Source organism: Triturus cristatus, chromosome 3_1, assembly GCF_964204655.1.
Source record: "Triturus cristatus chromosome 3_1, aTriCri1.1, whole genome shotgun sequence".
Lineage (NCBI taxonomy): Eukaryota > Metazoa > Chordata > Amphibia > Caudata > Salamandridae > Triturus > Triturus cristatus.
The window spans coordinates 311,467,119-311,486,763 of record NC_140583.1 but is presented as its reverse complement, the minus strand read 5'-3'; the positions used below and the strand labels follow the sequence as shown (position 1 = coordinate 311,486,763).

Here is a 19,645-nt window from a genome sequence, read left to right as displayed (position 1 = left end):
CTTTAGTGTCCTCGCACATTCTCTTGGTTTTGGGATCAGAGGTGTCTACCTCTGCTAACCAGGGCAGCCCCCAACTTACCCAAAGAGGTTACTCACAACTTGATTAACCCCACCATGGCCAACAAGGTCAGGGGACCTAACTTGCTATTTGACATAGGGTCTGACCACCATGCCAAGAATAGTGCAGCCATAAAGGCTAACACACAGCAGAGGCCACTGACAGCTGTCAGTGCCCAGAACAACACCTTAAGCTCTTCACTGACAGTTGAAGGTGCTAACTCACAGATGTCTCTGAGTTCTGGTTTCCTGCCTGCTGTTTTAGAGTGTGGGGTTACACCATCCTGTGGCAAACACACTCCTTCCACTCTCTCTTCAGTTTGCTGCTGGGGAGCCACCAACTCTGGCTTAACATTTGCCTGACTAGTCAGGACTACTTGTGAGTCAGGTGGGGCTGGCCCAGTGCCAACGTTAGGGTTCTCCCCTACTGGTGTAGAATCTCCTTGGCTCACTAGAACCTTAGGTAAAAGTTGGCCACCAATCCTACACTTTCTCTTGTTTCCTTTTCTTTTGTACTTGCACTAGCTGTAGGTTCAGCCCCCCCCAGAATCCTTGGGTGAGGACTGGCACTGGACCAGTACCTCTTTGTGGTTCAGACCAACCTCTGGCTGGTCTTATACAAAGTAACACTCAAGGGGAAGGTCTGAACTAACTACCACCTTTCTCCAACTAAGGGACCCAGCTATATTTATGGGTATTAAAGCCACTGGCCTAACAGTAACCTCTCCTGTGCTAGCCCTTACTATTTTATTTTTATCTGGGATATAGTGGTTTGAAAGTATCAACCTCTCATGCACAACAGTGTGACTGGCATAGGCATATCTCAGGGCAGTGGTTGGAATCCCATTCACCAGTGGGAGGTGGAAGTGTCTGCTCCCCTCTGGAATCTCAAAATCACCTTTTAGTCCCACTTTTTAGTTGAAAGTTGGAAGGACTTCCTCATCTGAGGACTTGAAGGAAGTTGCCCGCTTAGGGTCACCCGGGTCACTCACGACCACCTCTCAGCCTTCCTTACCAAATGAAGAGTCGTCAGACAGTAGAGAATACAAACCAATGTATGTTTATTCAGATACACTCGAGCCGAGCCCGGTCTGCCCAGTCTCTTAGGAGTGCTGCAGAGGGACTGACTTCAGCAAACATGGAGATACATTATGTACAATTCAGAACCAATGAAGGCACGCCCATGATGGAATTTTCCAGGCAGATGCAGCTAAACAAAGAAGTATAGTAGGATAGGTTTCGACTTGGAGGCCAGGCACACCCTATCTCCTACCCAAGGTCACTCTGTCTGTGCTTGCCACTAGACTAGTGGGAAAAGGCCTCTATATAGTGGGAAAAATATGTGCTAATAAGAACAGTGTATTTATTAGGAAAGCAAGGCCTTGGAGAAATTAAACTCACCAGAAACCGTTTTTCAGAGAGACAGACATTAGCTTCGATCATGGTTCAAAATGGCGGCCAAACATAAAATGGTCCCGCGAATGCTAACTTACATAGAATAATGCGCATGAAAGGTAACGGAAACATTTTCATTCCAACAGACTCACCCTCAAAGGCTACGCTGGTAACCCATGGAGGTACACTAGTGGGTTTGTTTTTTAGGATGGGAAGGGTCCTTGGCTGGGTGACCTGTCTGTTTATAGTTAAGGCACCAAGCCTTGTTTTGTTTTGTTTTGTGAGGCGTCTCAGCCCCACCCTCCTGAACAGCTTTTTTGGGGGCCCCACAGAGGAAGCCTTACTTTTATCTTTGTCTTCGGAGTGGTCCACCTATTTCTCTTGTGGGGGGTTGCTTTTTGCTTTTTGTCCTCTTTCTTTTGGTCACCCCCAACATGCCTAGTTTTGGACAGTCTTGTTTTTACCCAATGATCAGCCTTCCTCCCCAAATCTTGGTGAGAGACTGGCCCCAGTTCCACTAGGTATTGATGCAACGTCTCATGAACACAATTACTGAACAGATGCTCTTTCATAATTAAATGATAAAGCCCATCATAATCATGCACATTGCTACCTTTTAACCAACCACCTAGTGTTTTCACTGAAAAGTCTGCAAAGTAAACCCTGTGTTTTCTGAGTCTCCCTGGACCTGATTCTGTGAATTACTGGTGTGTCCAAAGCCCTCAATCAGGATATCCTTCATGAGGTCATAGGACTGTGAATCTATCTCATACATTGTCAAGAACCCATTCCTACACTTTCCTGAAAACAGCTCCCAAAGAAGAGAGCCCCAATACATCTTGTTCAGCTGTCTCATTTTACAGACCCTCTCAGAGGCTGTAAACCATTTGGTGATATCGTCACTTTGAGTATTTTGGGACCAATCCCTTTGGGGATTTTAGGGTCAAAATCTTCTTCCTTAGTTCTAATTTTGCTTCCACCAGAGATAGGTGCTGGGCCTATCTCAATCCTCTCCTTTTCTATAGCCAAGAGTTTAGCCTCTAGTGGTACTATTCTGGCTAGTTTCTGAAGATATGCATCCTCAGTAGCTATCTGTTCTGAGGCACTACTAGGAGTGCCCCCAGTGGTATTGCTTTCTGTTTGATTGCTGCTGGAATCATCATCTACTTATGCACTTCAGCATCTACCTCCCCTTCTCCAATGGGTGTTTCTTCCTCAGCCATGATCCCAGCATTTTCTGTAAGCAACTTTTGCAGATGTGCTTTTGTGGGTCCAGGCCTCATGGTAAAGATTCAAGGCGGCCTTGCAGAGCGTCTCAAGTATGTCCAACTTAAGGTTCTTGTAGGGCTCCAGATTGAGCTCCTGGGCAGAACCTGCTACAAAAGCCATTGTTTTAATTTAGTTGGGACCTCTTAAAAGTGACAACAAATGCTAAGTTCTCTCTCTATAAGGCCTAACTTATTCAAAATACTTAAAATAAATTCTAAACAGTTTTACTGGGGAACTTGGCCGAGGCCCTAACAGCTATTTTAAACAATTTAGAAGAATTGAAAATTGGAAAAAAAGTTTTTACCTAAAGACAAGTTCAGATTCTTTAGTAGAATCACTTATCAACCAAGTGGTGTAGCAAAAGTCACGTCTTTTATCCCACAGATGCACCACCATTGTAGAAAGCTGGCTCTTTATGTGATGTATCAAGAATCTGAGAGGTTCCCCTATGACTCAAGAAAGAGATCCACACCTATTTATAAAAATACCAAGTACTTTTATATATGTTTAGACATCAGAGAAAAATCGTTCAGGTGCGTATTTTTTTAAAATATAAACTCTTTTTACTTAAAAAAGTGAACACAGTGCAATTTCTGAATTCTGCAATGTTATCCTATGGAATGGAAGAACAAGGTCTGCAAACCGGTATTGAAGTGTCCTTAGACGTCGGGTTTTTCTTAACTGGAGCAGTCACAATAAAGGGGAGTCAGTGTGCAGAGGCTGCAGGCGACGACGGGGAATCCAGCAGGGGTGCAACCACGATGGACTCGAGAGCTGGGGGATCTTAGTGACATAGGTGGCCCCCTTCAACTCGAAGAGGCGACATGTGTTGGGTTTTGGCGATACCGAATGCCTCAGACTCTTCTGTTTTGGAGTTTCTTCAGAACAGGTCCACTGTTCTTGGGAGGTCTTTAGTCTTTTTCGAAGAAAGGCAGTCCTCTCACATTTCTAGAGTCAACAGCTGCAGGACGAGTTCACTTTGAATCCCTCGTCGAAAACTGTGCCAAACAAGCTGGCAGGGTTGGTACCAGGTCAGCTGCTTCATCTCTCCTCTCTGCTTCTGCTTCTCTTCAGTGTCCTCTCTTCTTGGGTCATCAGGATCTGCTTCTCTGGTGCTAGGTGCTCCTCTAATTTAGGGGCGTTAGGGAAGTGTAGGGTAGTAGCTAAATGGCTACTGACCTTGGGGTAACTACAACCCCTATATGACCACTTCCTGTGGGAATTGGGCATAATCCTGTCCCCGAATTACTAAGTATGCCATCACAAACATGTCTACCTCTGAAAAATCGTATCCACCTCACAGTAGCTGACCTTAGGAGTGGTACTAGCCTGGAGGTGGCACACCTACCTGACTAGCTAATTTTCTCCCCTCTCCAGATGCCAAAGGGGCTCTGGATAGGGGGTGGCTTCCTCTCATGTGAGGGGAGCCAGATTCACAATCCAAAGGTGGCAGCTTCTTTGAAGCTCGCCAGCCTAAGGAGGCTAATCAGTAGGTCATCCTGTGGGAGGGGGTGTTACACTCTCTTCCCAGACAAACTTTTCTTCTGGGTCTCCTGTGAGCAAAGGCTTTCACCTTTGGAGGTTGCAGCAATGTCTTGGGTGGCAGGCTGACAGAAACCAGTCAGCAAGGACACCAGAGGTTGGTAGGTTTCCAGGGGGCACCACTAAGGTGCTCTCTGGGTGCATGTATTGGTAAATCCAACACTGATTTGCCATAATAACAAACATACATATCAATGTACGGCATCAAAATGGCGTAATAGATAGACAATACCTCACAGCAACACCACATTAAAACAACTAGTCAGTGCTTGACGTTAGTTTACCATTTCTGCAATTATAGAGCAATTCAATTACTGAGTACCTATTTACACAGTACAGCATATTACAATGTGTATATGTAAGCAACGTACCCCCAGCCATTTGGAGATGAACATGCATGCCATTCTGCTCTGATATAGTGTTAGTGGGGTTAGCTGCGTCCAGCCTCGTCCTCTGTAGCATTATTACGGAATCACGCCAGCAATGGCTCCCAGATGTCGTTTGGTCCAGAGGCAGTGGGCATTTGCTCCCAAAATAATGACAGTTGATTGTGACAAAAGGTGATGTCTTGTAACCAGTTTTTAACTGATGGAGTTACAGGTGTGCCCCAATGTATAGCTACTCTGTGCTTTACCATCAGGAGGAGCATAGCAAGCAGACGGCGAACATTGGCTGGAGCATCTTTAACGTACCCCAGTGTGCCTAGCCGGGGATTGGGCTCGACCAACGTGCCCAAAATGTCTCCCACTATGGCGAAAACAGCAACCAAGTATGTCGCTATGACCGGGCAGGTCCAAGCCAGGTCTAAAAAGGTCGCGGGGCAGCCCCACACTTCGAACAGTTGGAGTCCAAATAAAGCCCCATCCGAAATAGCTGCACAGGGGTGCAATAAAATCTATGCAAGAATTTAAAATGAAGCAACCGTAATTTGTAGTTGGGGATATCATGCGTAGCTGGCCACAACAGTATTTCCATTGTTCCATGTCTACTGGGGGACTCAGGTCTTCGTTCCAACCAGCTAGTGCTTTGGGCAGGACCACTGGATGGGTAGTCTGCATACCGTTATATATGTGTGTAATAAGCTTACGCTGGGTTGGGCATGTTAGTATTTGCTCAAGCATGAGCAGTGTGGGCAGAGAGTTGGGAAAGGTCTTGTTGTTCTGTTTGCATGCAGCCTGTACGCTGTGTTGTAGGAAAAGGTCGGCAAAGTTTGATCTTACCCCCTCTGCCTCGACCGGCAAGGATCCAATATTACCCTTTGGTAACAAATCTGCGAAAGTATGAAGACCTAGTCTGTGTGCCCGATCCACCACACCTTTATCACCCAAGGGAGGAATATGTGGATGATAGGCCAGCTGCATGGATGGGGCGTATAGATCATCGAGGTTGGCCCTTTTCCTAAAGCCCTCCCAGCTCCAGCGCAGTGATTCTACAGTATCTATCTCAGCAGTTGGTCTCCTGTATTTATGATAAACCACCACTGAGAGAAGAGCTGGAGCCACTCTGTCCATCACCACCGCAACATGTGGCTGGAATGGCACCGGGAGTATCCAGAAGTACAGGAACTGGGCTTGAGCACACTAAGCGTACAGCTGGAGATCCGGAGCCCCCATGCCCCCATGTGTCAGCGGGAGAGTCAACAACTCCCATGAGATACATGCCTGTTTGCCCGCCCACACCAGCGATGTCATCAAGGACCTCAAGGTGTCAAAAAAGGCTTTAATTAGAATAAAGGGTAGATTAACAAATATATATAAAAATTTGGGCAGAACAACCATCTTGGCAATGGCAACTCTACCAGCCATGGAGAGTGGCAGTCGCGCCCAAGTTTGTACCTTGCTTTCCAGCCAGGCGGTAGCTATCCCATAGTTAGCTGCCCACAGCTCCTGTAGATCAGTGGAGAGCCAAATGCCCAGATATCGGACAGGGCCCTGCCCCCAGCCAAGAGGAAATTCTAATGGAAAATGAGTAGTATCCTTAGTGAGTGGGAAGAGGACCTACTTTGTGCAATTTATTTCTACACCTGATAGTCCACCAAAACGAAGCAGCTCGCGCAGCACTGTCTCTAGATTCTCCTCTGGGTTGTTGACATATGGGGTAATGTCGTTCGCATACAATGAGATAATGAGCCCCCTGGTGGAGAACCCCAGCCCCCTAGCGACATGGTGCTGCCTACGACGCGCAGCCAGAGGCTCCATGGCTATAGCAAACAATAAAGGGGACAACCCTGTCTTGTATCGCGTTTAATTGCAAACGGAGCTGATATTACACCGTTAAGATGGAGCCTAGCAGTTGGATGAGTATATAGCAATTTTATTTGAATAATAAATAATGGGATGAAACCTAACCAAGTCAGGATAGTGAAATGGAAGGACCACTCTAGAAAATCAAAAGCCTTGGTCGCATCCAAGAGAGCCGCAAAGGCCTTATAGTTAGGATCTAGTTAATGTAAAACAGTAAAAAAGGTGCAGAGGTTATGGGCAGTGTATAAAACCAGATTGATCGCGCAAGCAATCAGGGGTAATAGGGGTTGTATCCGAGATGCCAGGAGCTTTGCATATATCTTTGTGTCTTTATTGATCAACGACAAGGGCCTATAGGAGTCTAGTTTACTGGGCGATTTGCCTGGCATAAGTAGGGTGAGAATTATGCCCTCTCTCATTGTGGGGGCAAAAACACCAGTGCCTCCTGATATAGCAATTGTAGTTGGGGCAACAGCTGTTCAGTGTAACATTTATAGAATGACACCGTGAGGCCATCCGAGCCAGGAGCCTTTCCAGAGGGCAGGCCATTAATGACTTGAACAATGTCCTCCCTGGTGAAAGGCTCATCTAGAAAGGCGCTATGCGCCCTGCCCTGCCAAAGTAAATCAAGAGAGTCAAGATATCCCTGAATGTCTTCCGGAGATGTGCTCGAGGTGGATGTGTTCAGAGAGGCATAGAAGTTTGTAAACTGATCCATTATACCCTGAGTTACCCGCACCAGCCCCATTTCGGCATCCTGTATTTCAGTAATGTATCTATCCCTACCAGGTGGACGCAGGAGATTGGCAAGTGTCCTACCTGGCCTGTCCCCTTCTCCATATTTCTTAGCTTGGGCGTACTTCCCTAAAAAATTGACCTCCCTCTGTGCCTACCTCTTCAAACTCAGAAATCTTATTCCTGATGTCGCCCAACAACCTGAAGTCTTCTGATTTAAAGTATTTAAGCTCAAGGCCTCTAATGTCCAACTCGAGCTTACTCAGAGAGCCTCGTATAGACTTCAGCACCCCGGCCTGCCTGGCTATACACTTCCCACGTATCACCTTTTTGAAGGCTTCCCACAATGTGGCTTGCGTCTGGACAGATGTCGTATTGGTATCGAAAAAATTATGTCTCCCCTAATGTCTTCTCAAAACACCATGTCGGTAAGAGCATGTGTGGGTAACCTCCAACTAAACATGCGTCTGGGGCCATCTGGCATGTCCAACTGAAGGAGAACAGGTGCATGATCTGAAAGTGTTTTGGGTAGATGTTGCACTCCTGTGGTCCAGGCCGCAAAATTGCGGGATACCAACCAGAAATATAAGCGCGACCAGGCATTGTGTTGAGTTGCTATGCAGGCGTCCTCAAGTTTATCTGGGTGCCACATCCTCCAAATGTCTACTATGTTACTCTCTAGGGCAATTGTGATGAGTGCTGTATTTGCCTTAGGATGTAGCCTCCGACAACCACCTCTGTGGTCTAGGTCATCATTCATGAGGGCATTGAAATTCCCCCTCCCCCTCCCCAAATCAAAGTGTCATAACCCACAGTGGCGATCCGGGCCCACATCTTATGGAAGAATTTGGGTGCGTCAACATTCGGACCATAGACTGCCACCAAATTAACAGTAATAGTACCCAGCCTCCCCGCCAGAATTATTTGCTGGCCCTCAGGGTCTGCAATTGACTCGACAGTGGTCCAACCAATACCCTTTTTAATCAATATGGACACCCCCCTGGCATAATTAGAATAGATTAGATCGGATCCCAACGTTTGCCATGAAATTTAACCTTAAAGGTGTTTAAGTGAGTTTCCTGGAGAAAGCAGATATCTATGCTGTGCATACCTAGATACGAGTGGAGTAGTCTGGTTTTCCGGAAGTTGTTCAGCCCCCTTATGTTCCAGGTAAGTATATTATAGGAGATCATTTAGATACTATTTTAGTAGCAAGATAATGAGTGGGAACCAATACGTCACATTTATGTCTAGTCCTAACCGGGCACGAAAATCCCCGTAGTATACATGCACCAGATCTCTGAAACAACACATCAACTGTGCACAAGGTAATTAGTATATCATAACAGCTGCATTTCACAGCACTGATCTTTAAAACAATGTAAACAAACCGAGCCCACCCCCACCCGCACCAACCCCCAAACAGGTTGTGCATAATTCCTACGCACTAGAAACACCCTCAAAAACAGTCCCACGACTCATGCGTGGAGGTCAGAGATGGGAGTTCTCCCTGGGGGCATGGTTTACCCAGCGTACACCCCTGTCTAACGACAGGGTGGACGCGTTGAGATAAGCAAGCCAATAGCTTTATCATCCATAGGATCAGCTGTAGTATATTAAATTGTATATGCAAGTCTAACAGACAGTGTCTAAAAAAACAACAACAACAAAACTATGCAGAGACAGAGCACGTTTGTTAACAGCAATAACACATGCCAAGCCAGCAGAACTATTCTATATCACTTAGTCTGGTGTCTGACTGGGATCCTGTAGCTCCCTTCCCTTGGTTTTTCTTTTCCCCCCTACATGTTTAGCAAACTTCAGTGCTGATTTGACGTCGGTGAAATAGTGTGTCGTGCCCTCCAAATTGGCAGGATATAATAGAGCATATGGAACCTCTGTCTGCCTGAGAATACGTTTAACCGGCACAAACTTGGGCCTAGCCGCCTGGACCAATGTGGTGAAATCTGGAAACATGGAAATATTATTTCCTTTGTAGTTGATGGACCCTCTTTCTCTGGCGAGCTTTAGAATGGTGTCCCTGTCTCTGTAATTTAGTATATGTGCAAGTATAGGTCTGAGTGTTGACCCACAGGAGGCCCAGGGCCCAGCGTGCGGTGAGCTCTCTCCACAATTAACATTGCGGACAGTTCAGGACCGAACAAGTCATGCAGCAGCTCTTCTACAAAGGTTTGCACTTTATCTATGGCTGTCATTTCGGAAATGCCCGTTATACGAAGATTGTTCCTTCTGGACCTGGCTTCTAAATCGTCATTCTTGGCCCGTGTAACGTTCAGAAGCTTGTCCAGTTGGAACAGCTGCTCTTTAGTGTCTGTTTGAAATTCATGCAGTTCGGTGGAGTAGTTATCAAGCTGGTCAAGCCGAGTCTCATGATTGTCCACTCGCTTTTTCACTTGATCCAGCTGTGAGGTGAGGATGTCTAATTTGATATCTATAGTTTTCAAGCTAGTCTTCATGTCAAGAAGTAGAGTCCGAAGATCATCCCCTCCACCATCCCTCGTGCCAGATTCAGAATCCGTGTCACCTTTGTTTTCAGTATGCCTGGTTAGGCGCCTGCTCTCGAATTGTAGTTTAGTTTGCTTTGTATCAGACTTGCCCATCTTAACTGACCCTGGGCAGTCAACAGCAGAATGAGAAGACCACAATAATTAAGTGTATGGTATGGTCAAAGAACCGTGGGCAAACATGCATTAACTTCCAATTTTTGCCAGCTGCTGCAGTTTTAAGAGATATGAGGATAGGAAGATTGCGCCCTGACAATGTCAAATTGGTGAAAGTGACTGGTGGAGAGTAGCTCTAAGAGTCACTGTCCAGTGCACTTTACTCCTCGACTGTTGGGCTGCCACTCTACAGTTCCAAAGCTACAGGCGCAAGTTTGAACCCACCTTTACTCCCACAATCTTCAGATACCTCGGTTCACCGGGACAGGAGCGCACCGCAGCCCTAAATACGCACGTGGTATCTCCTGACACCAGGCATATGCTGCTGCTCGTCTGAGCCTAAATCAATTATGCATCCAGCAAATCAGGCAGCAGAGCACCTGTTCCTGAGTGGAGGCAATTTACAACACACCTGCTTATGTTGCATACATTATTCCAGCTGCCTCCACCTCCCAGCTCACCCCGGAGATCTGCTCAGGCGGGGACTGCAAGCACATAGCCCCCAGGCCCTGGGAGCCCAGGCAGAGCCACTCACCGCAAAGGATGACACGAATGAGTTGGGGAGAGAGCCATGCCCGCCCGCTTCACAGGCAGCAGGCCCCCACGAGTCGCCCTCCACGGTCAGGTCTCCGCTGCTCAGCGAGGCTTCCAGATAGATCGGGAGCTCAGCAGTGATTAACCTAGTAGAGCCAAGCAAGGAGCTAGCGGCACACCTCTACGCGCGTCCGGCCTCCGGGTCTATGCGCACGATAAAAGCGCTGCACCTCAGTGAGGCGCCCTCCCAATCGAAAATGATGTAGCTGGGGAACTTGTTTTCACCAGTGTCCAGCACATTTTACAATGGCCTACCCGGTAACTTGTACTGGCAGTAATAGGACTGACCATGCAGGTATGCCCTCACATGTCATATTCAGCACCCTGCTTAAGACTGTCAGGCCTGCCGTAGGCATGACTTGCAAATATTATATGCACTGTTAGGGACATGGCACACAGGGATGTGAGACATGATGTGTTTTCACTTTTGTCTGCACCAAGACACGCAGCCTGCAATGGTAGTCTTGTATATGCTTGGTGAGGGGGTCCCTTAGGATGGCATAATTGATGCTGTGCAGTACTTGAGGCACTAGGTGCCAGGGGTACCATTTACAAGGGACTTTCAAAGAGTGCTAAAGGTTTTGCCAATTGAGGGAAATAACTGTACAGTTTCTAGGGAAATAATACTGGTACTGGTGACCAGTACATTTAAATCAAAGTTGAATCAAATACCAGGCAAAAAGAGTAGGGAGAGGGTGTGGGGGGACATTTCAACGAAAACCATTTCCTACAGCATATAAATAGTTAGGAGAGATACTGTTGATGATAAATATGCCCTGGTTTAGTGTCACTCTGTAAACGACAATCCCTCTCCAGTACAGTTGCTGTAGATGATGAGCATGCTGTACTACAGTGTTATTGCCTAGACTGATATTGAATTTGCCTCAGCTGCGGTGCGCTCTTCTCGCGCGACCCTGCACACTATCTGCAGACTATCATTTTCTGTTCTAATAGGCCTTTTCTGTTGTAGTTTAGACTCGGACCAAAAAGATCAGCTGATTGAGGTGATTGAGAAGCTCTTGGCAGATAAAACTACGGTAAGCACATAAAACTGTGTGTTCCTACCCATGTGATCAGATGAGTGATGCAAAACAATGTTTAGTCATTTTATTTATAATGTTTACTTGTACCTGCAGATTCCTCCTTTTTTTAATATTCCTTGGCACCAAACAGGATAAGAAAACTTTTCAGAGCTGCCTACTACTGGGTGGTGGAAGGGCTCAATCTGGCACATTTGTAATGTCACTGGGGCTATGCAGTGCCACCCTGGTACACCAATGTCAATTTCCTTTCTTCCGCACCCTTTAATGCAGCTGCTGAGCTGCTTTCTGTTACATTTCATGTTTCTTTTTAGCATTTTTTCTCAAAAACAAATCTTTCTTCTGTGCAGTCTGTAGGGCTGTTTCCCCTCAAAAAAAATCAAGATTCAAACTCTGCCGGTTCTACTCTGGACAGATGTCAATATCAGCCCCCCCACTAGGTCTCTTTGTGGTGCCTGTGACAGAATCATGAATTGAAGTTGTGCTGTAATTGCAACCTTATGTTATCCAAAGACATTAAAGAGATTGCAAGGCCAAGCTTTTTAATGTGAATGCCCGAATAGCATAAGCCTCGATTTCGATTGGGCTCGAAGGCACAGTACTCACCATCCCCTTAATCATTTAAACAGAAGAAGAAGAAACACAAAAGATGCAGAACAACAATACCTGTCAATGTTACTCAAGGTAGGTCACCTCAATGAACTCCACCCCAGTTGAGTTCTCCTTGCAGCCATACCTCATTGACACTACTCTGTCCGAGGAGTCCACTCCAGCAATGCCACTGACTCCTATTCTTGCCACAGATCGGTTCTTGGCCTGCAGCTGCACCAATGTCAGCCTATCCTGATTACCGTTGTTGCCGTCGTCACTGGACGGCTCGAGTATTCTCTCTACTCCAGGTGAGACCATTGCTCACTGTAGTTACACGCTCTTCACACCCACCCCCCAAACACTCCGCTCCACTCCGTGACTGGTTAATTCACAGCGCCATCACTACCACCGTGTAAGGGTTCCTCCTCCACCGCCTGATGCTACCCGTCCACCTAGCCTGGTTGCCTTCGTTCATAGTTCCTCATCACGCACCTCGCCCCCTTCTAGCATACGATTACTGCAGACGTGTCCTCACATCACGCGGTCCCTTTCTGCTCCTACTCTTCACCAGTCAGCAAGCCACCGTGAACGATTATCTCTTGTTACTCACCACTTATACGGCTTATTTGCGCCCGCCACTTATCCATTAGCACTTGACTCTTGAATCCAACGCATGCCTACACACCCGCATGCATTCTCGGTATCACACCTGCATCCTCTGTGCGAATTAATCTTGTTCAACATGCCATGAGTGGACCGCCCTAAATTTTCTCTTTCATTTTTTCCTCAAATTTTCTCCTCTCTATATCACCCCTGGTTGTTTCCCCACAGGCAATTTCGTTTACAATCAGGCATGTACACATTAATGTCCTGATGATGATCCTGGTACTCCTCTAACAGGATCGAAACGTCGTCGACCCCTTCTAAAATAGCATGCACGTTAATCCATTGTGTTAAAAAAGTGCATCAGCTGTTTTGAAAAAAGCTTACAACATTGGATAATGTAAAAAGCTCCTTTTGTCTTGCCTGAAATGCCTTTGTTTGTTTTGTAATGTTATTGTTCTAATCGGATACAGGACTGTGACCCACAAGTACGTTGTTCCTATATATGTGTATATACTTTTTATTGCAAAATTAAATCGGTTGTCCGGCTGGACTTCCAGAATATAGTATCGATTCTGAACTATATTTATCTAACCATTATCCTAACTATTTGAGGATCATTGTTGTTTGTACTATCCAAAATGTTTGGCACATGGAGCTTTTCTGTCTCAGTTCCTCCACACGATGATGGCGTTATTCAGTCCTGCTGAGTTCTATTCGCATGCATCTCTGATGCCATAGGTCCGTTTGGGGCTTGGTTTGAGTTTCTGATGGTGGGCTGCCTTCCGTGCCATTCAACCCCAAAGTTCCCCCCTCAGGGAAATCATTCAGCACCAGCTGAAGTCACCCCAGCAAGGCCGTAGTCAGTGGCCACTCGAAAAGTACCAACACAGCTGCTCCTACTGTCGCCACTGCCATAGATGGCGTAGCCATCAAAAAACCAAACAATCCTGAGGAGGTCTAGGTGGGATGTGAGATCCAATGCTCAATAGCTGGGAACATCGGATCTCACATCATCTGTGCATCGCCACATGCTAATCTATTGAATATACAATCACGTATTGCTGAAAAACGCCTGAATATCTTCACCACCTTATCCACAGAACCATCATTACTGCGGTTCCAGCCCCACCTGAGTCCACGTACGACTATCCTTTTCCCGCAAGTACTATGAAGGCGATTTTCATTGATTCAGGCTTGCACCTTAACTGTCCTGATGATGATCCTATTATTGTTTTGAAAGGATCGAAACGTCGTCGACTAATGTAAACAGTTTGCACGTTAATCGTACATGATAAAAAAGTGCAGTTACTATTTCTCTAAGCTTGTTAGAAATTGTGCTCAATATTCCACAAGCTAACCCGTCTTGCCTGATATGTTTTTGTCCTAAATGTATTTGTTATGTGGAGAAGTGTGGCTCACTGGTTAGAGGAGGTAGACCTGGAAGCAGAGGTCAGCCCGGGACCAGGGTTCAATTCCCGGCTCGGCTGGGTCTTGAGCCCATAAATGTCCATGGACTCGATAATTCTCGCTCCAGTGCATACTCGATTCATGGGTTCACACTCTGCGACTCTGGGCAATAGCTTGCTTAATCTCCACATGGGCCCCTCGCGGCGGGATGCCTGGCTTTCACCTTGCGGATGCCCTGCCGGGTTATCTCACAGGGGAATACCAGGACGGGTTCCCTAAGCAAGCGCTTAGAGACCGCTTGGTGATTTGCGCTATATAAATTCCTGCACATTTACATTTACATTTATGTGTTCATGTAGGATGCAGGGTTGTGTCCCACGTTATTGCTATGTTTGTATTTTTGTTCTTTGACATTTTTGATTTATTAAATTGATTGTCAGTAGAAACAAGGCCAAACATGTTGACAAAGGACCTGCAACCCGGTTCAGCATTGTTAAAACCTTTTCTGCTTTTTAATGAGGCCCTTCTTGATCCCATTAATGCAGTTTGGGACAAGCACACCTTCACCCCAGCAGGGAACCATCTGGCTGTGAGAAGATCTAGGCCATTGCATGGAGATCCAGCATTTCTCTTTGACCATCCTTCATCAGAAAATTAGTGGTGCAAGCCTCGCCATATACAAAGCGATACCTGTGTGCTTTCCCAATCTCTCTACCTGATAGAGAATCAAACATCTTGGAAGCAGTAGGCAAGATTCTCAGCACTTAGTTTAGCTTTAAGATTGATGAATGCTGCTTGCCATATGTACCCATGCTTTGTGGAACATGGCAGTCATGGTGGTACCAAATCTACCAGATCACCTTAAGGACTACTCTGCACAGGTAGTGAAAGAAGCCAAGATCCTTCATAACGGCAGGCCTGGATAGCATTGGTTCTGTGTCTAGGGTTATGGGTTCTTCAGTCCCGAAAAGACATTCATGGCTTAGGTTGACTGTGTTCTTTGGTGATGTGAAAGTGACCCTAAAGGATATACCCTTTGATGGAACATACTGGTTCGGAGATCAAGCCAATTCAGCCATAGAGAGCTACAAGGCTGGTAGAGCGACCGCTCAATCATCGGATTTTCAGTCATAAGCCTGGGATCATAGGCAGTATTGAAAATGTCATAACTTCTCCAAGGTGTTCACCTTTTGACAGTAACAGACCTCCCACCCTGCCCAACAGCCAAATCTTTTGTTACTGTATAGGAGCACAGGCAAAAGAAAAGTTCATAAAGCCCAGAAGCTCTCCTCCTACTCCTTGTTCTCCCCCACACTACCCATAAATCTGCTTTAGCTTCCCCTTAAAGGAGTAATGTGTGTCCATTTGAAGGGAATGGGTCTTCCTTTCTGCAGCCTGGATGTCCATAACTTCAGACTAATGGCTTATGCACATATTAGTAAGAGGGTATGCCCTACCCTTCCAACAGACCCCTTCCTAGGTCCTCAGTCTCAGTCTCTTCAATCTGAGGATCACTTGCGGATGCTGCAGCAAGAGGTGGTGGCTTTGCTGCATTAGGGCACAATGCAATTAGTCCTATAGCAGGAACTGGGTAGGGGTGTGTTGCTGGTACATCCTGGTCCCCAAGAAGAATGGCAGTCAGCGACCGATCTTAGACATCTGGCTCTTGTACTTTTCCTGTGCAAGGACAAGTTCAAGGTGCTGTCCGTAGCTCACTGCCTTTCGGCACTAAAAGCAAAAGACTGGTTGGCGCCCCTTCACTTGTAGGACATGTTTTTTCACATACTCATCCTGCAGTTGCACTAGAGGTACCTACGGCTGATTGTAGCCTTCACCTGTTAGAAATGGGGGGTCTCTAATTGGCAGAGGAATGCACCTTTGTCCAAGTAGGGAACCTTGCTTCTAGTCACGCTTAGTGGGATACACACTTTAGATAACCCCTGTTCACCCCCTTGGTAGCTTGGCATGAGCAGACAGGCTTATCCCAAAGACAGCGTGTTAAGTATTTGTACTCAAAACACACAGTAATACAGTGATACACCGAAAATGACAACCACACCAGTTTAGGAAAATAAAGTATCTTTATCTAAACTCACCAAAACGACAAAAAACAAACAGACCTGTTGTAAAACAGCACTTCAAAATAGTAATTTCAAGAATAATGCTTGTAGAAAACAAATCGCTCCACCTGGGGTGATTTTGACGTCGTGAAAAGCAATGAGTCCAAAGTACGGAGCCGACGGCAACAAGGATTGCCATTTTGCATGTTCTGTGTGCAATGATTTGCATGTTTGACCATTCGTTTAGACCCGCCACCTGGGAGGAGGTACTGCTCGGGTACCTATTTACACGATGAGGATTATGCAGGTAGAAATATCCATCAGACGAAAACTTTACTTATCTTCAATAATGATCTTTCTGGACATTCCACCTGCAGATACTCCTCATATCCACCCACCTCCCTGTTCTGAAGGAGGGTCGTAGGCCATTGATATCAATAAAGTTCCAAGTTTTTTGTTGCACAATGAATGTAGCATTATTCTCATATCTGCTTCTAAAGGCGTAGGAAAATGGAGAAGGAACTGACATCCGTGCATTGGGTGGCACTGTGTGCCTCCAACAACATGACACGTGTGTAGCTTCTGGCGCTAAAATGGAGCTAATACCACTTACATGTGAAGGAGAGTTACACAACGTTTCTGGATCAAGTATAACTCCTGGGGCTATTCAAAGGTTGAGCGGTCTGCAGGTAGATAAGGTAGATAGAGTCTACACCAGAAATATTGTTTTTGAAGGTAAGTAATTATTTTGTCTGGAGACTAACTATTCCCTACAGTAGAATCTGGTATTCAGCAAATGATTTTAAACATTTAGGGCCTGGCTTAGTTTTGCAGAGAGGGCATCACAAAAGCAGCAGAAAACCCTGATCGCCAAAGCCTCGTTCCGTCCACCTCATTCAGAAACAGATGGAACGCAAGTATTCTGTTGACTGAATACTTCCACCAAAGGCCCCACGGAATAGGGGCCATCAGAGAAAAGACATTACAGCCCCCACCCTATTTAGCGGGGATTGTGGAATGCCTTTTTTCTCTCCTGTCAATCACCATCGTGAAAAACCTGGTGGCAAGTATTGGGCACAAACCTATGACTGCCACGCCCAGGGAATCATTAGTTTTATGTTTTTTACAAACACACTCCCCCTCAAGATTGGGGTAACTTGATTGCTATTTGGACCTGCAGCTCCCCTCAAGCCTGAGCTTTGGCAGTGCTGTATAAGGTTCCCAGATGTGCCCAGCAGTGCTTTGTACTGACCGAGATTATGTGAGCTCTGTTTATTTGTTTATGTTACAACCTCTTCTTCTAAAGAGACTGGGGTTGGAACATATCAAGGAGAATCTACTTGGACTCGGCAAGAAATATGCCTGGATCTGCTATGGGTTTGTAGACATGCTATAGAAAAACTGGAATTAAAATGCACCATTTTGCTTTCTTGTTCTCATAAGTATCTTTGATGAAGAAAACATCCAACAATCCTAAGGAAGGTCAAGCTTCCTGAGTACACCATGAAAGTACTGGAATATTTGACAATGCTCCTTCAAAACCCTCTGCTTTTTAGTAGATATTGTGAAAATGTGCTGGTAGATAAACAGTGTGACCCCATATTATTCAACATTTGGTCAGATGGGGAAACACCCCACACTCAAAAGTAAGGCAGGCACTCTTGGCTTGCTCACCCACTGCAATGCCTACCGAGTGCTTCTGTCCCAACACTTTCTGTCTCAAAGATTGCTTGTCGCCACTGGATATAATGATTTCAGTGTCTTGCCTTTCGGCTCGTCGCCCCTAATGTTCTGGCTGCAGGGCCTAGGCTGTATGATTCTCTCCTAATTTTACACTGGCTGCAGAATTTGGCTTCTTGTATTCACTACCTAGTTAGACAAGCTGCAGTGTGTGACCTCTCTGCTACTCAGACTGGGATCTGCAGCCAGATTAATAGGGCAGTCAGCTCTTTCCACCTTTAACTTTAGTTGCAGAATTTGACCTCTGCCAGTGCTTAATTTGTAAAATAATAAGTGCCGGGGCCCAAAGGTTTGCTCAGAAGTCTTCTACAGGCACTACAAATATCGGTGTACCAAATACCAAGGCTGGGTAGTCTTGATTCCACCTCATGCCTCCTTAATTCACCACTAGACACTTTCATCCTCTTTTTCTAACTCTTCTAGGTTCTTTTTTAATCCCTGCTTTCTCCCTTTCTCACTGTTTTTCGAGCTTTCACTTCCTCTGTCTTTTCTCCTTGTGTTGTTTCTCTCTTGCTCTGAATCAAAGTCTGAGGAAAGTCCCCAAAATCGGTGCCAGTGGGTGGCACCTCCGACTATCGACTCAAACTAAGCACTGGTATCTCCCCTCCTATTTCCGGACTCTCTGGGCCTCTATTTTGCCACAGATGCTGCAGAGAATTCCCTCTTCAGCCCCTCCTTTCTCACACTGCATAAAGAGATTGAATTCTCTAATTTCCTCTCTCTCACAGAAGCCAAAGAAATTGCCCTCTCTAGGCCACATCTGTGACCTGGATTCTGCAGGCTGTGGCCCTTTAACATAGCTTCAGTTGCACTTAACATTTCAGTGGCGTTTGCAGTCACTCCTCCTAAATGCTTGGATGAGGTATGGACTAGTCCCTCTTCTTGGCAATTCAGTTCTAAAATTCTTCGGAACTATAGAAATGGTCAAAGAGCACTCTGGTAGTTATTTTGGCCTGCCATTGGGCATGGAACGGACAGGGACCCTTGAAGAACCTTGAACACTTGAGAGGTGATGTGGAATGGTGACAGGAACAGGTAGTGCAGTTAAGTGGCTGAAATGAATTTAAACAATCTGCCTTCCTCGGCTTCTAACACTGTGATGCTGAAATTGTGTCCAGTCAGGACAAATGGAAGCAGTGCGAAGTCTTACATCATTTTCTGAAATACTATTTAAACCACCAGAGGGTGCACCAGGAATGTAAAATACAGATATGAATCTGGAAAAAAAAGTTGTTGATTGTGAAAGATAGTGAGCCATAAAGTAACAAAATCTGTAGATACTTTTTGGTTTGAATGTATGATGCTACTTTTTGTTGTGTCCCCAGCCTCACCGTTTTTCTTCTCTTGACCTTTTGCTGTCACCGCCATTCTTTTTTTCAATATTGTTTTTCTTTCTCATCTTGATCTCTCCCTTTGATTCTCATAACAACATGTATGTTTGTTACTTATGTTTCTCTCATTTGCCTTTCCTCACTTTTTTATTTCCCTTCCTTCATAGTTTGTCACTCTCTTGCTCTACATTCCCTGACTTTCATTACGTCATACTTACTTCCCTTCTTATATTTGATAGTATCCACCACATTCTTCTGTCCTTTATTCATTTTTACCTTCTGTTTCTCTTCAGGCTATTACTTTTCCATCCCCATACACAATCTTAACTCCATATTCCTCCTTCTGTATCCATC

At 45.7% G+C, this 19,645-nt stretch overlaps 1 protein-coding gene across 7 annotated transcripts in view; it reads left to right on the top strand.

The window, feature by feature from the left end:
* AP3B2 (adaptor related protein complex 3 subunit beta 2) overlaps positions 1 to 19,645 on the top strand; it is a 405,963-nt gene that overhangs the window by 177,793 nt on the left and 208,525 nt on the right. For all 7 annotated transcript variants that reach the window (XM_085644011.1, XM_085644012.1, XM_085644009.1 and 4 more), the window contains exon 6: positions 11,487 to 11,553. In XM_085644011.1, coding sequence (XP_085500137.1) covers positions 11,487 to 11,553 — 67 coding nt within the window. The remainder of the gene's footprint in view (positions 1 to 11,486; positions 11,554 to 19,645) is intronic.